The sequence below is a fragment of the Gracilinanus agilis genome, chromosome 1 (genome assembly GCF_016433145.1).
Source record: "Gracilinanus agilis isolate LMUSP501 chromosome 1, AgileGrace, whole genome shotgun sequence".
NCBI lineage: Eukaryota > Metazoa > Chordata > Mammalia > Didelphimorphia > Didelphidae > Gracilinanus > Gracilinanus agilis.
The window spans coordinates 524,326,480-524,344,201 of record NC_058130.1 but is presented as its reverse complement, the minus strand read 5'-3'; the positions used below and the strand labels follow the sequence as shown (position 1 = coordinate 524,344,201).

Sequence of the window (17,722 nt, the reverse complement as noted above, 5' to 3'; positions counted from 1 at the left end):
AAGATAAAGGAGTGAAAGTTCACAATAAGATCCTTCTTCCTCAGTCTCCCCAACTAAATAGCTAACAGGAATAGAGATTATACTTGTGATTTACTTGTTTAGGGAATTTCCCCAGGAAGAAATTCCCTCTGCCACTGGAGGTCAGAAACTGCTCTGCATTTTTTACTCTTAGAGCATTGCCTGGGGCATGAAAAGATTAACTTTCCCAGGGTCATATAGACAATATGTATCAGAAATTAGACTTGAAACTAGGATTCAAGAATAGGAATCTTCTTGTGAATAGGATTGCCTCTCAGTCACACTATGCTTTTCTATTGTTCAATAAGACATGACCGATTGATAACCCTTTAAAGAAAATCAAAGTAGATCTACTATTAATATAGAAAGGTCTAATATCTACAATAGAAGTTCTTTCACAGTTAAAAAAAAAGATAAGTTGATAACAAAAATCAACAACATAGAAAAATTGGTGGAAATGTGATTAAAGGAAAGGAATCAATGGAAAACAAACTCAGACTGGAAGCAAATTACCAGGACATGAAGCAAAACAAGAATAACTCAGCTTTAAAAAAAAATTTTTTTAACTGACAAGCAAAGATTACAGGAAAAAAAGATAAGAGGTAATTTGAGCGTTATCAGATTACCAAAAAATTTCAAAGAAACAAAAGTCTAAGCACTATTTTTCAGAAAATCACTCAAGAGAGCTTCCTGGAAAGAGTGAGATTTAAGCACGAACTAAAGATCAGTAGAAGAACTAGATGCCCTCAGAAAGAAATGTCATATTTAACTTATCCAGGCATAGTGTTGTTAACTCCAAGGCTTCTTCAATAGAATGTTATCTGCAAAAAAACAACAAGGAAAGCATAGTGTCAACATGACAAAGATCATAGTCAGGCATGATATAAAAGGGAAAAAAAAGAACAAAAAATGTAATTATTGTTACTGACTTATATAATTGGAATTCACCTTTAGGAAGAAAACATTGCAGAAAGGATTTTAAAGAGTATAATATCCATTATTATATTGCCTGCAGAAAATATATCCAATACAAAAGAAGCCATAGTTTTAAAATGAGAATTAAGGAGGGAATTTTATCATGCATCTTCTACTTCCTGAAAATTTAGAGTTGAAGTCACAATTTTTGGATAAAGCTGATTTGAAGTAAAAGATTGAGAGATGAGTTTGGAAGATATCGTGATTAAAGAACCATTAAGCCAAAAATATATCATTATAAATATGTATATTATATATATGCAACTGATGACAGAATAACATTTTCAAGAGAAAACTTAGCTAAATTACAAAAAGATTCACAGAGAAAAATACTAAGCAGATTTCAATGTCCCTATCGTATATAGAATAAAATAAGTCAAACAGAAATGTATACAAGAAAGAAGGTAATGAAGCAGTTAAAGAAATAGAATCCTAAAAATAAAGATTTGATATCCATTAGAAGAGAACTGAACTTACTTTTTATTCAAATGTGAACAGAACAATAAAAATTATCTATGTTTTAAAACAAAACAAATATGGAAAAGTAAATGTTTTAATCAGCAAAGGAAATGTGATTTTTAAAAAGATGAAGACCTAAATACAGACTACAAAAATTCCCTCAGAACAATTAAAAAAATAGATAAAATAAAATTATATTGAGGATGACAATAGCACAACATAGCAAAATGTATGGGATTCAGCTTAAATAGTTCTTTAAGAGAGTTGCTTCCCTGATTGCTTTTATCAAGAAGAGAGGAAAAAAAGATTAAACTTAATCTTCAACTTGAAAAAAAATGTCTAACAAATTAATATATCCAAAAAGAAGTTCAAAGAACAAAAAAAATCCCTAAAATCAAAGGACAGATTAATAGAGATGAAAGCAAAAAACAATTAATAAACAAAAGCTTAATAATAAAAACCAGAGGGGCTAAGGATTTTTAAGACCTATAAAATTGATAAACCATTAGCTAATTTAGCCCAAAAGATAGAAAAACCATAAATATAACAGAAACAATAATAGTAATAACAGTAATGATGATAATAATAAGCCATATTATTTTATCAGTAAATGCAGAAAAATACTCTTTGTAAAATACAAAACCCTTTTACATTAAGAACTCTAAGAAAAATGAGTGGCAGAATTTTCCCTTGAAATGATAGAAAGTATTTAAGTTTTTATTTGCACCCAAGAGCTAGTGTTATATACGATGAGGAATCTTTAGTACCTTTCCCACTCAGAAAAGAGATTAAGAATAGCATTGAGCAAATAGAGGTGAATTAGTCTAATCCTTTGGGGATGAAATACCTAAATATGGAAAAAAAAGTAACAAAAATGTGTAACTTTTGATCCAATAGTCCCACTACTAGAACTTTGCCCCAGGGATGCTATTTACATGAGATAGAATCTGTTATTTCAGAATTATTCCTAATGGTACTTAGTGTTATGTATTTAAAAATCAATTGAGGGAATGGCTAAAAATGGTATTATGCAAATATAATGGAATATTACTGTACCTCAAGAAATTTGAAGAATTCAAAGAAATATCAGAATATTTTTGTGTTACAAAGAGAAAAATCTAGAACTAAAAGGATGATATACATCTTTATTACAAATATCTAGTTAAAGATGAATAACAATAATATATCCAGGGTATATTCATAGTTAAAGAAAATCAAAAAGGATCATGAAAACCAGCAAGTTACAAATCAATATACTATACATCTTTAGCAGTGAGATTAACAGTCCTATAATTTCTACATATGAAAAGACCTAAGTGAACTTCTACTCCAAATCATAACTGAAAAAGAATTCCCTTTAGAATATATCTTCCAAATAGTTGTCCAGGTGGTTGGTGAAAAGACTATGGAAGAGGTGGCCAGACAGAAAACAAAACTTTCTTTGGTATAGTGTCTATTGTTTAAGCACAGTACTCAGGAACCTAGTAAATACTTTTTGAGGAGGAGGAGAATTAATGCCTTTGTGTACTATTCCTTAATTTTTTAATTAGCTATTTCTTATTTTTATTATTTTAAGGGCAATGGGACTTTTTAGTCTGATTGACAGCTTGTGGCCTCCATTAATGCCTTTGAAAATTCCTGGCCAAAGTCAAGACTATGAAGAGGTAAGTCCAACTTTGGGTTCTCCTTTCATGATAAAAGATCAAGGGCCAACATTTTTAATGCCATTTCACAGATCTCCCCATTCCTATATTAGGCCATAGAAGGAAAAATGGGTTTGTGATGTCTAAATCAGAAATAAATTTTCAACATATCTCCTTTCCCACCAAACTATAAACCCATTATTGATTAATTGAAAGTATATTTTAAAATAAATCTTCACTACAACAATGACAACAAAAACACCAAAATCCACCAGCTACCTTAGACCCTTTTGTCACAATTTTAAACCTTAATAGCCTATTTTGCCCTGGTCTTCTAAAAATTTCCCATCTATTTCCTCTGCAGCTCTCAGACAGTCTCCCCCCAGAGCCACACACAACCCTTTTCCAGTACCTCTCCATGTGTTTTTTTCTCATTAAAATTAAATTCCTTAAAATTAGGGACTTCTCTTGCATATATTGTATTCCCTTTGTTTATTGTAGTGCCCAACAACTACTAAATGATTGTTTTTTTCCTCTCTTCTATTAAAACAAGGCATTCCCTAAATACAACTTTATTACCTGTGTGACCATGGGGCACTTCCATTTCCTAATCTTTAAAGAAGGTATAATAATGCTTGTACTATATGCATCATGTGGTTGTAAGAAAAATGCTTCATATGTCAACTACCATTATTATTCTCTGCCTTACATTTACTTTTAGAGACAATTCTAATTATCCGTAAGAGAGAAAGAAAGAAAGAGAGGGAAGGAGGGAGGGAGGGAGAGAAGTACTGATAAATAAAATACACATATAAGCAAAATTTTTCCGTTTTGCTGGTTGTTTATGCTCTAATTTCCTACCAAAACATTTCCTGAAGCTGTTAACAGGTAGCCAGCTTGACTGAATTTTTCTTTAAATCTTTACCTTTCCTTATGTGGCCCATTCTGAATGAGCATAGTTCTCAAGCCTTAGTGCTTCACATGGTGTTCATAAATGTAGCTTCATCCCTCTTCCACACAAGAGTTAAACCTGGCATTGTCATTCCAGTCAAACCAGCATGGTGAATGGCCAAGAGGAACTTCATCACTCTTTCTTCATTACAGTTATCAAGAAAGTGTTGATTCCCTGATGATTTAATTTGAAAATCACATTGGATCCTTTTTTTTTTTTTTACATCTTTTCTCTTTATTTTAAACAGATGAAAGCTGATCAGAAGCCTCCCGGCTTCTGTTATATCCTCACTGCTTGTCCAGAGCCTGGAGAAGTTGGTATAAACGTGGAAAGCACAATTTCTAATATCTACCGGCCCCCATCCATCCATTCCTTAAAAGATATTCTTAAGGTAACTTCTATGTTTAAAATTCCCTTCCGTTTTCCTTTCCCCAGGTCTTTATTCAGTTCACATCATTTCTCTTACTTGCGTCCCTCTCTTTCCATGGTATTTCAGGCAGGTGCTGCTGGGGCTCGTCGTTGCAGCTTCCATGCCAGAGTGATATATCAAAGACTCCAGGTAATCTTTCTTATCTAATAGGCGCCATGCTCAAAAATGTTTTGAATGTGAGAGAAGGTGATTTTATTGAAAAGGAATTTGAATTTTCAGAGATCCATCTCAGCAGTCATGTAGAGGAGTAGTAACACTTTTGAGAAGAACAACAGAAAATCTTTTGACTCTTAAATCACTGGAGTTCAGCCATTTTCTGATACATGAAGCTGCCCAGAAAAGGGAAACAAAAGATAGATATCTGCTCGCCAAATTAGAAATAGTCTTAACCACAGTCATTGCACAGAGTTATGTTGAAAGAACTATTGACAACAACCCCTGGAGTCCATGTGAGTTTCTTAAAATGGTTCTTGTGAATGTCAACTTCTGTCTTAGTCCAGACTGATCTTTTCATCTGTTTGCTAGGCACACAACTGTATTTCTTTAGACAGCTGGAGGCTGGCTAAAAAAGAGAATATTCTCAGTCAGGCTAGAGATAATATTATCCACATCCTCCTAGAAACCTAATGTTGATCATCACTAAGGCAATAACATTAGTGTTAATTCCAAATCACTTACAGTGACTTAAAACTTCACATTGAAAAATTTTTTTTCTTATTTTTGCCTTCTAAACCATTCTTTCGCAGGTAAGAATAACCTCACCTTCATGTCAAATGTAAACAATCAGGGCGAGGAAGTGAGCATTGGAATTCAGATAAAAAATATTCATCTCACACCAATAATACCACTATAACATTATCTAATTTATGAACCAATGAGGAAACAAAACAGGACCAGTTTGATTTCTCTGTGGCAGAGAAATCTAATTGAAGGTCAACTTGTGCTCTGGAAATTTCTTTGCATTTTATGGCCCTCTAAAATCTCCTTAGGTTAAAATTTACCTAAATTCTGCTGGCCCCACCTCCTGATAGAAAGATGACGGACTCAAGAGAGTAGACTAAAACATAAACTCTATATTTTTGGACATGGCCAATTCAGAAATTTGTTTTGCTTGACTCAGCATTTTTTTAACAAGGGTTTTGTTTTACTTTCTCATTAGGAGTAGGATAAGGGGAAATAAAATTGACTTTATGAAGAGAAGAAATTTTCATCTGTTAAAAATAAAGAAAAAGAAAAAAATTTAAAGGCAAAGACTTAAGGAAGTCCATTTCTTTGAGTCATTCTGAAGATGCCATACATTAATATGAGTAAAAAAAGGCTACCTATTTGTGCCGAGGTCATTATTCCTTATAATATTCTATGATTCTGTAATCCATTACATTAGATAATATGGCCACTGCAGCTTTTTATATGGATAATATAGACATAGATAATAACTTCATATAGATAATGATATTTATAATGAAAAGATTGCCCTAAATAATAGCTGCAGAATTTAGCTACTAGCTCAGAGAGATTAAATACCTTTTACTTTTTCTTTTCATTTTCAATTCCAAATTTTCTTCTTCTCTTCCCTATCCATTAAGAAGGCAAGACCTTTTAATTCTATTATTAATATTTCACAATTAGATATCAGTACTTTGAGTCCTATGTACATAGTAAGATGTAATAAATATTCATTGAACAAATATCAAAGAGAGATCTCTAAAGTGGGCAAGTGCCACCTATGATGATGCTTTTGGAGTGGGAAGTCTACTATTCTCTACCAAATGCATCTCTTTCTTCTTATAGTCTTCTGTTCTTCCTTTCTGACTTCCCACTAATTTCCTTTATTTCTCTCCTTGGCTAAGCATGCCAATAGCAAACATCAGCATTTCTTATCACCACCATTGGTGGCAATTAAAACAATAATGATGATATAGTCAAAAGAAATAGCAAACTTGCCATCTGTGGGATTCTGGGCAAGTCATTTAATCTTTTTGGGACTCAGTTTCCTCATATTTATAATGAAAGGATTGCCCTAAATAACCTTCGAAATTCCCTCCCACTCTCAATCTATACTCCTCTGAGCTCTAAGATATCTTTCAGTTCTAAATCTATGCTCCTCTAATCTTTTGCCCCAAAGTTCCCTGACCTTTTAACAAGCAGAATAATAATAGGAAAGAGAATAATAGCTGAGAGCTTTCATCTGCTACTCTTCCTGTCAGCCACTATTCCCATTCCTCATTATAACCTATAGAATCACAAAATGTTAGAGCTCTAAGGACCTTAGAAGTCATCTCTTCTAACCCTCTTATTTTACAAATGAGGAAACTGAGAGACTAGAAGGGAATTGACTTGGCCCTGAGGTCCTTTAGCTATCAAGTGCCAGAAAGGTGATATGAGCCCATTTTATCTAAGCTAGAGAGTCTCACAGTTCTGTGCCTGGAGCAAAATCTGCAAATCACCATCCACCATAAAAGCCATGGGACTTCTGTGTGGCCCCCAGAGCAGTGACACATTCCAGGCAATCAATTAGAGATCTTTAAAGAGACACAAGGTTGTACACGCACAGGGGCCCCCATCAGGAGCCCTGATAGAGATGTCTCTCATGAACGAAATAGCCTGTGAACCAGCAAATTCTTTCCTCACTTCTCTTAAAGCTTTCCTGAAGTCCCATCTGTAAGACCCCATTTTTTTTTTTAATTAGAAGCTACTCTTCTTAGTTCCTCTATCTAATCAGTCATAGTACCTCCATTTGCATGGCGCTCACCAGTCAAAGTTCATTCCAATGGGTTATCTCATTTGATCCTCAAAATCCTTTTAAGTTGGCAGGCAGACCTTATATCCCCATATTTCAAAAGGGGAGATGAGTTAAAAGGTAGCTAGTAAATAAGATACCTGGGAAGAGAACCCAGGCCTTTGGACTCCTGCCTCATTATACTTTATGCTGTGATGCTATGTTGTCACTCTGTCACTTTCTCCCTTATGCAGGAATTCTGTTGCAGGTCTTTATATAGCTGTGGGGTTATTCTCTTCCTGTTAAGATTATGGGCTCTTTGAAGGCCAAAACTGTGTCTTATGGATGCTACTCTCTCAAATTAAGCCCTCCTCTAATGTTTATTTGAGGAAAAAGTCAACAAAAGCAATGAGAGAAGGGAAGGATAATGTAATAAAGAATGAAAAATTGCTGTGTCAAAATGGCACACAATCTTTTGTTCTATTAGCTGGTTGTTTCTGTGGCCGTGTTTTTAGGTTATTGGACAATAGTCATTAAGAACAAAGTTTTGAGATATTATAAATGGAGCTGATCTTTAAACATTGTTTCAAAAGATGCTTGGGGGTGTGGGCAGCTAGGTGGCACAGTTATAGCCCTGGAGTTGAGGTCCTAGGTTAAAATCTGGCCTCTCTGTGTCCATAGCAAACCACTTAACCCCAGTTACCTATCCTTTTATCACACTTTTGCCTTGGAACCAACAGTATTGATTCCAAGACAGATGGTAAGGGGGGAGGGGTGGAGAAAGAGGGAGAGGGAAGGAAGGAAGGAAGGAAGGAAGGAAGGAAGGAAGGAAGGAAGGAAGGAAGGAAGGAAGGAAGGAAGGAAGGAAGGAAGGAAGGAAGGAAGGAAGAAAAGAAAAGAAAGAAGATACTTGGGCAGGTAGGTGGCACAGTGAATAGATCCAGGGTTCAAATCTGGCCTCAGATACTTCCTAGCTATGTAACCATGGGCAAGTCACTCAACCTCAATTGCCTAGCCCTTACCACTCTTTGGCCCTGGAACAACACTCACTATTGATTCCAAGACAGAAGATAAGAGTTATGAAAGACAGAAAGGATGGATGGATGGATGTTGGGGCAGGTAAGTGGCACAGTGGATAGAGCAACAAGCTTGTGGTCAGGAAGATCTCAGCTCAAATGAAGCCCCAGATGCAAGGTGTATGACCTTGGACAAGTCACTTGACCCCATGCGCCTCTGTTTCCTCCTCTATAAAATGAGTTGGAGAAGGAAATGGCAAACCACTCCAGTATCTTTGCTGATATAACTAGAAATATGATCACAAAGAGTCAGACATAACTAAAATGCCTGAACAACAGAAAATACAGTCGAGAACCTGGCAGTACCCTGCACTTGGAATTAAGAGATCTGAGTTCAAAACCCAGCTCTGGAACTTTAGAAAGGTTACATTGCCTTCCCTAGTCAGTTTCCTCATCTATGAAATGGGTGTTTATAAACCGTAGCTCTAAAGAGCCATTTAAGTGTAAACCATTTGTTTTTTGTTATCATTATTAAAAAACATTCTTACTATCTGATTGCCTGCATGATTATCTACACTGACTCTCTCTACATAAAATACCCTAAGAAGCAGCTTGTCTGTCCTTTGTCTTAAAGATTTGTTTTTCACCCTCAGTTTGTTGTAAGAAAACTCATTGAATTGAACAGACTAATTAATTAACATAATCAGAAAAACAAGCTACAGAGAATCATTCAACTTTCTAAACTGATAGAGGAAATAAACATTTCCCCTTCCTAGACCCTTAGAATCCATTATTCTTACAGGATCTAAAGAGAGAATCAGAAGATCCTTTTTAATTTGTTCATTGGATTAAGCATTCTATTCTACAAGGAAAACAATAAATAAATTCCATCTGTGCTGTTTGCTGCACTCCATTGTAACCAGATCCTCCTGTTGTTGTCTTCTGTGGCCTCTGTGTTCAGAACAAGTTGACATGATAACTTTACTACTTCTGATTAACATTCTTCTTTTGGTAGCGGTGATTTTCGGTCACTGTGCAAATGTTCACTTTTATTTATTTATTTTTCCTCTTGGTACTGATTCTCTTCTTATGTGTTACATGAGAATAGTGCCTTACACAATGCCTGGCATATAATATCTGTGATAGGACACAGTATTCCTCTGTTTCCCTGAAATAAATACTCATTTTCCCCAAAAGGAAATCAGTCCCTGGGACTTGATTGTCACCCTGCCTCCCTGGATAGGGCATAAAAAGTGCCACCCCTGTAGAGTCAAGGCCTCTCTGGCCTGAGCAGGACTACAGGAGTTGTGTTATCCTGCTCTGCCCTGCTGCCTGGATGGATTTCCATTTGTCCAGGAAAAGATGGAGTGGGTGACCTTCTTCTTTGAGAAGCTAAGTGCTTCTTTTATCCCTGTCCCCTTGTTGCTTGAGTAACATTAACATCTTTTGTTAACTATTCCATGTCTTTTGAGTCCTTGTTTCCTCCCAACAGCAAATCAAAACAAACAGGACATTGCCCTTTCCCTAACATTTGGCATAGTCATTTCTTAATAAACAACATTTGGGAAATTGGAATGATTTGCTACCTGTAAACATCACAGAATCAGCTATGGAATTGGATAGAGTCTAAAGAACTTTTTGTTATTGTTTAGTCATTTTGGTCATATCTAACTCTTTGTAACCCCATTTGGGGTTTTCTTGGTAAAGATACTGGAGTGGTTAGCCATTTCCTTCTCCAGCTCATTTTATGGATGAGGAAACAGAGTCACTCAGGGTTAAGAGATCGACCCAGGGTCACAGAACTAGTAAGTGTCTAAGCCATATTTGAACTCCTGAAGATGGGTTTTCCTGACTTCAGGCCTCACATTCTATCCACTGAGGTGATCTAGGCCAACTTGTGCCTGAATAGGATTCTCCTCCTTAATATCCCCTGGCACAAATCATCATGCATCAGAGGTAGCCTCCCAGGGAGAGGGAAACTGCTACCTCTGACCTCTCCCAGGCTACTGCTGGGAAACGCTCCTGTGTAGGAAATTTTTCTTTACATTAATCATGAATCTGTTTCTCTATCATTTCTGCCCATCACTAATTATTCTGCCCTCCACCAGAATATTGCCTCTTCCTTAATGATTCTTTCATTTAACAAGCATATATTAAGTATATATTATGAGCAAGTAACCAAAGATATAAAGATAAAAATAGCTAGAGTTTTCTGCCCTTCAAAAGCTTACACCTTACTAAGGGACAGAGCATGTAAATTGATAAGTAAATAAAAGATAATTTGATGGGAGAGAGAATGCTAACAATGATAAGGATTAGTCTTAGGTAGGAAATGATACGAGAGTGGAATCCTGTCATATCTCTCCTAAGTCTGTCTTCTCCAAGCTACATGCTTCAGTCTTTTCAGTCAGTCTTCTAAAAGGATTTTTCACCTTTCTTCCAGAACTAAAAATATTCAATGTAAAAATAGATGGATTTTAATGATCAGCACCATCAAAAATATCACCTAAACTAGTCCTATAAATTGATAAAGAATATTCCATTTTTAAAAATTGGTTAATGGACCATCACCAACCTTCTCTGAAAATAATCTCTCATTGGAATATCCATCCCAAAATGTGACATGTAAAACCAAACTTAATATGTACTCCAACTCTGGTGTCACCACTGCAGACAACAGAGGAGAATGACCATATTTATCTCTATGCTATGCCTCTCTTAAAGCAGCCCAAGAATATATCCAATTTTTTGGCTACCATATACACTATTGGTTCATGTTGAGCTAACTTAGCAGTTTTAAATGTTTTAAACTTTTTTTTTCCATGTTGTGCATTTTTGTAAGTGAGTAATCTTAAGAAACCAAAACCCCAAAACATAAACCCAAATAAACAATTGAAAAATCATTCGCTTCATTCTGACTGCAACAGGTCTTTTTCTGCAGGTGGATAGCATTCTTTGTCTTAAGTCCTTCAGAATTGTCCCGGATCTTTGTTTTTTTGAGAAGCTAAGTCTCTCACAGTTAATCATTCCACAATATTGCTGTTACTGTGTACAATGTTTTCCTGGTTCTGCTTATTTCACTCTGCATCAGTACATAAAGGTCTTTCCAGCTCTTTCTGAAATCATCCTATTCATCATTCCTTATAGCACAATAGTATTTTGTCCCTGTCATATACTATATTTTTTCAGCCATTCCCCTAATTGATGGATATCCCTTCAATTTCCAATTTTTTTGCCACCACAAAAAGAGCAATTCTAAATATTTTTGTACAAGTAGGACTTTCCCCCACCCCTTTTTTTTTATCTCTTTGGGACAATGTAGCAATTTAAAAAATGATGTTAAAAGTCAAATTGTCACTGGTAACAGTTGAAGATTTAAAGTTCTTTTCCTAGTAGAACAAGATGCTCTATTTGTAATTGTAAAAAAATATTTTAAAATTCTTAGCTCAATCAAATGACTAAATTTCAGATCTGAGAGATGTACTATAAATGACACTGTTATTATTTTCCTATTCCAGATTGGCAGAGGATTTACATTATCTGGAGATAGGTACATTTATTTCTGTCAGCATAATTTTATGAATCATATAATTCTTCTCAAGTAAATGAATCATTCTGAAATTTTTTCTTGTTATTTGTGCACCAAAAAGGAAAATAACCCTTTTAAAATTATATATGACATTTTTACTCTAGAGAAAAATGCACATTAGCAGTAAAAACTCAACTTATCCAATTAACAAAATCACAGAATGTCAAGTCAAAATTGGGAGGTAACTCAGAGGTCATCTAGTCTAATCCACACCTGAATTTGTCATGCAGTCTTTTATTTAAAGACTTCTAATGAGCTGGAATCCATCTGCTCATTCCACTTTGGGACATTTCTCATTGTTAGGAAGTTTTCCTTAAATCAGTTCTGAATTTGCAACTGTAATTTCTACCCAATGTTCTTGTTTGGCTTTCTAGAACCTAATTTCTACCCATTGTTCCTATTTGGCTTTCTAGAGCGAAAAGGGGAGCCTGTTTAATACTTCTTTTCTCTTCTTCGTCATCATCATTCAGATTATTGAAGAAGCTGGCATATCCCACCTAGGTCTTCTCCAGTTTCTTCCGCTAATTCTCATATAGCATAAACTATAGACTATACTGAATTTCTCTACTGCCACTGATCCCAGCTATGTGTCTGTGTTAAAGTAATTTAACTTCTTGGTCACTGCTTCCTCATATTTAAAATGGGGTTAATAAAACAAGATTTTTGTGAGGATCAAATAATATAACATGTAAAGGTGTTTTGTAAGCCACTAAAAGTGCTTTTTAAAGTGCTCTATAAATGGTAGCCATCATCATCACCATCATCATCATTCAGTTCTCCTTCTCTGGAAATTCTCCAGGTATTCCTAAAGTATTTAAAGTGGGGCATCCATAACTAAATACAATATTCCATTTGTAATGTGAGTACAATAGGACTATTGTTGTTGGTCAGTGGTTTAGTCACATCTTACTCTTCATGACCCTGTAAGGGTTTTCTTGGCAAAGATAATGGAGTGGTTTGTCATTTCCTTCTCCAGTATATTAAAGCAAACAGAGGCTAAGGGACTTGCCCAGGGTCACACAGCTAGGGCGTGTCTGAGGCTGGAATTAAACTCATGTCCATCTAAATTGTAAGCCCAGCACGCTATCTTCTGAGCCATGGACCTACCTTCACAAAGACCTCTCTAATACTATCCTAGACCAAATTCTCCTGTGTTGCCTCCAGGCATTATTTAGAAAAGAATTTGGAGGTTTTATTCACCTTTGTCCCCATTATAGTGCTAATAAAAAAAAAAGTGCTGTATATTTGAAAGATTTGGCATCTGATACATTCAAAGTATTTAAAAAAATGTTTTAGGGGAGGCAGCCTCATGGCTCAGTGGATTGAGAGCCAGGCCAGGAGATGGGAGTTCAAATCTAGACTCAAGTACTTCCTAATTATGTGACCCATGGCTAGTCCTCTAACCCCCCTTGCCTAGCCCTTACAGCTCTCCTTCCTTGGAACCAATATGCAGTATTGATTCTAAAATGGAAGGTAAGAGTTTTTTAAAAAGTGTTCTAGGTCAAAAGGCAATGACTATGCAACTATTCATTCTGAATTTGCCATTAGCAATATAGGTAAGAGGCTATATGCTAAAAAGGCATGTGGCAATAATGGCATGAACAGTATTTATACTTACCCTCCTACACCAGGCTTCTTCTTGTCCTCCCACTCTGTCCTCTCAGGCTCCAGCTGAAGCTAACAGGGTCACTTGTTGGCCCTGAGGTCAACTCTAGATTATCTTTTCCCATAGAGGGGAGGGTTGGTGAAGCTAGTGAAATGAAATCTGGTTAGCTTCATGAAAGACAATTCAGGGAGCTACATCAGAAGCCTACCTGTACCTTCTCTCCCAAGTTTTCTTGCCAAGAAAAATGGGCCACCGCCCAACAACTCGATGGTGCATCTAATGGGTGTGAATAAATGGGAGTTAAAGATGTTTGATTACAACCTCTATTAATCAAAACCCACCTAACCAGAAACCTCAATTGGGGAAATAAAGTTTCCTCCACCCTACTTCTTCAAGAAAGATATAAATTAAATGACCTTTAAAGTCAAATCCAGCTCTGATTCTTTGAAAGGAGCTGGAATTAGGTGTTTATTTAAATAAGCAACTACAGTGTAGTTAGATATGATTGGACCATTACCCTGAAGATCTCAACACATTAAAGAAATGTTTACTTTTATGTTTCACTCTAATTAGTAAGAGCAAAATGTAAGAATTTATCCTGTAAATATTTTAGTAACATTTTATTTTTTCCCCAATTATATGTGGAAAGAATTCTTAACATTCATTTTTTCACATTTCAAGTTCCTTATATTTCAATAATAACTGTGAAATTAAAAAAAAATATTTTACTAGTTAATTTAGCCCAAAAAAGGCCATCCCACATGCCTCCATTCCTTAACATTGTAGTTTGTTGAATTTTTATTGTAATATATGTGTCACTTTACATAGGCAACATTTTATCTTCTTTCTTGTGACCAGAGATAAGCCATAGTTATGGAATAGGAAGAGGGAAAAATAATGTGACAGTAACAATTAGAAACTTTTACAGTGTCCACTCAAAAAATAACTGGGTTGTCAACACTTTGGGTTCTCTCTCTAAAGGAGAGTTTGAATTTTCTTTAGCCTTCTAGAAAATTGATTAATCGTCAGTTCCCCTATTCTGCTTCTCAAAATTCTGAGCATTGTTTCCCATTTTCTATCTCAAACATAGAAAGTTATTTTTATACATTACTTCAGCCTTGATCCTTGATCTCATCTCTTCCTTTTGCCCTTAGGGTCTTGCCTCTCATATTATCTATTCTCTATCATTCATCTTCAATCTCTTCTTCTCTTCCCACTGGTTTCTTCTCATCTGCCTGCAAACATGCTAAAAATCACATAATTCTATATTTGGAAAAACCCAAGAGCCATCAAGCCCTACTAGTACGTGTGAGAATCCTCCTCAACATCCTCAATTGGTGTTCATCCTCCCTTTCCTTGAAGAACTCCATAATTGGCGCTCTCAGGATATTCCAGTTATTAAAAACAACAACAAAAATCTATTCCATCTAGCTACCCCCCCCCATATTTCTTTCCTGCCTCTTTACCAGACTTCTTGAAGAAGTTATCTACATCTAGTGACTCTTTTGTTGTTGTTCATGTTTTTAGTCATGTCCAACTTTTTGTGACACTATTTTTTGGTTTTCTTCTCAAAGATATTGGAGTGGTTTTGCCATTTCCTTCTCTGGCTCATTTTACAGATGAGAAAACTAAAGCAAATAGGGATTTGCCCACACATCTTGTAAGTGTCTGAGGCCAAATTTGAACTCATAAAGATTAGTCTTTTTTATTCCAAACCCAATGCTCTATCCACTGCACCACCTAGCTGCCCCATTTCATTACTGTGCCATATGCATTCCAATCATCTTCCTCCTCTTCTCCCCAGTGGAACTTTGGTCTCTGACCCAGAACATGGAGCTCTTATAGGGAGGCTTGTCACTTTATTTTTCCTGGAAACAGACTTCTATACCACTTTCCTGCCTTCTACACACCATGCCACCAACATGTCCCCAAAACCCCATGTGTTATCTTTTTCCATTACTGTAAGCTTTTTGAGGTTGGAGACAATCTAGCTTGCTTTCATTTGTATCCCTACTACTTTAGTACAGGATCTGGTCCCTAATAAGTACTTCATAATGCTCTATCTTTCTACTACCTCAAGTCACTCTTTCCTTAACCCTTTGAAGGCTGGTTACTACTCCTACCACTTCTCTACTGAGACTGCTTTCTCAAAAGTTACCTCCAGATCCCCAAATCCAATGGCCTTTGTTCAATCCTATCCTCCTTGATTCAGTTCAATTCAATAAATATTTAAGAGCTTTTTCCTTATAAAACTCTGTTCTGGAATCTTGGACTCACAAAGGCAAAAGCTAAATGGTCCCTGGCAGATTCTACATTGTATAATGAAATAAATAAAACCTAGACATAAATGAAGGAGGCTTTATAGGGGAGGTGACACTGAGCCATGGAAAGACAAAGATTCCTAGGGATGGAGATGAGGAAGAACTGAATTCCAGGTATGGGAGAGGGCCTATGGAAATGAACAGAGGCAGGAACTAGAGCGTCAGGTTCAGTGAATAGTTGGTAGTCCAGTTTGGCCAGAATGTATAGTTCATTAAGGGGCATACTATGAAAATGAGGGTGGAAAGGTCAGTAGGATTAAGGAATTTGTATTTTGTCCTAAAGACATTGTGAAGCCATTAACAGTTTTTGAACAGAAATGAAATGATCAAATATCTATTGTTATTGTTCAGTTGTGACCAACTCTTTGGGACCCCTTTTGGGGTTTTCTTGGCAAAGATACTGCAGTTGCTTCTCCAGCTCATTTTTGAGTTGAGGAAACGGAGGCAAAGAGGGTTATATTACTTTGCAGGGTCACATATAGCTAGTAAGTGTCTTAGGTCAGATTTGAACTCAAGTCTTCCTGAGTCTAGGCCTGGCATTCTATCTACTTTGCCACCTAGCTATATTACTTTATCTGTATACCTTAGGAAAACTGTTTTAGCAGCTTTGTGGATGCTTGATTGGAGTCATCTCTATGCCAGTGACTGCCAAATCTACATATGCAGACCTCTTTTTTTCTCTAGAACTCTAATTCCTCATCTCTACCTGCCTCCTAGTCATCTCTCCCTAGATATCCAATAATCATCTCAAACTCAGAATGTTAAAAACCAAACTCATTATCTTTCTCTATAAACCCTTGCTCTTCTTAACTTCCCCATTTCTATTAAAAATCTACCATTCTTCTAGTCACCCAAGCTCGCCACATAAGAAGTATCCTCAACTCTTTATCCTCATTCACCTCCCAATCCATTCATTTACCATGCTTTGTGAAATTCACTTCCTCAGCATCTCCATCTATCTCCTTTCTACTCATACCACAACTAACTATTCCAGCCCTTATCACTCTCACAGACTATTGTAATAGCTTCTTAAAAAAAGCTTTTATTGATGTCTTCTGTTTCTTATCATAATTAGAATCATAATCATAATTATCCCAAGTGTCATGCCCTCTTTCCTTTCCTATCCTCCTTACCTCCTTGATAATAATTAATTCATTGACAACCATCACTTATGGAAAATAATATTTCTTATAGAGGAGGGAAAAATCAGACAACTTATTCATACATTGAAAAGCTACCAAAAACATCTGCAATGTGTAGTATCTCTTGCCTTTCTACCTCCACAAAAGGATGATTTAGAAGGCATCCTCTCATGTCTCTTTATCTGAGTCCTGCTTGAGCTTTATAATTTTGTTACATTCAATGTTTGGTGTATGGTTGTTCTTAATATTGACTTTATTGTAGTTACTGTATATATTTTTTCTTTGTGCTACTTAAATTCATCCTGTATCAATTAATGCAAATACTTCCATTGCTTTTTTTTTTTTTAACCCTTACCTTCCATCTTGAAATCAGTACTATGTATTGGTTCTAAGGCAGAAGAGCCACAAGGGCTAGACAATGGGGTTAAGTGACTTGCTCAGAGGTCACACAGCCAGAAAGTGTCTGAGGCCAGATTTGAACCTAGGATCTTGTCTCTAGGTCTGGCTCTCAATCCACTGAGACACCCAGGTGCATCACCCCCCCCCTCCTTTTTTTTTACACACACCGTTTCTTACAGCACAGTAATACTACATTTGTTTAGTCATTCCCCAATCCATGGGCATCGACTTTGTTTCTAGTTCTTTGCTGGAATACTTTTTTTTGAGATACAATTTCTTTTTATTTTTAATATATAATACAGCATATAGCATAATAATATAATACAGATGATTTGTTATAAATATGTAATTAATTATAATAAATATGCTTATCCAAGAAGAACAAATTCTCACATTAGCTATATCCAAAAATCTTTTTTTTCCCCTTGCCTCCTTTCCAAGAAGGCAGGTAGT

At 35.9% G+C, this 17,722-nt stretch overlaps 1 protein-coding gene across 1 annotated transcript in view; it reads left to right on the top strand.

Annotated features, from left to right (window-relative positions):
• The window catches only part of SPIDR (scaffold protein involved in DNA repair), a 590,496-nt gene that overhangs the window by 529,610 nt on the left and 43,164 nt on the right, over window positions 1-17,722 (top strand). Inside the window, exons 13-15 of the mRNA XM_044682801.1 lie at window positions 3,029-3,116; window positions 4,295-4,438; window positions 4,544-4,606. Of these exons, the coding sequence (XP_044538736.1) occupies window positions 3,029-3,116; window positions 4,295-4,438; window positions 4,544-4,606 (295 nt within the window). The remainder of the gene's footprint in view (window positions 1-3,028; window positions 3,117-4,294; window positions 4,439-4,543; window positions 4,607-17,722) is intronic.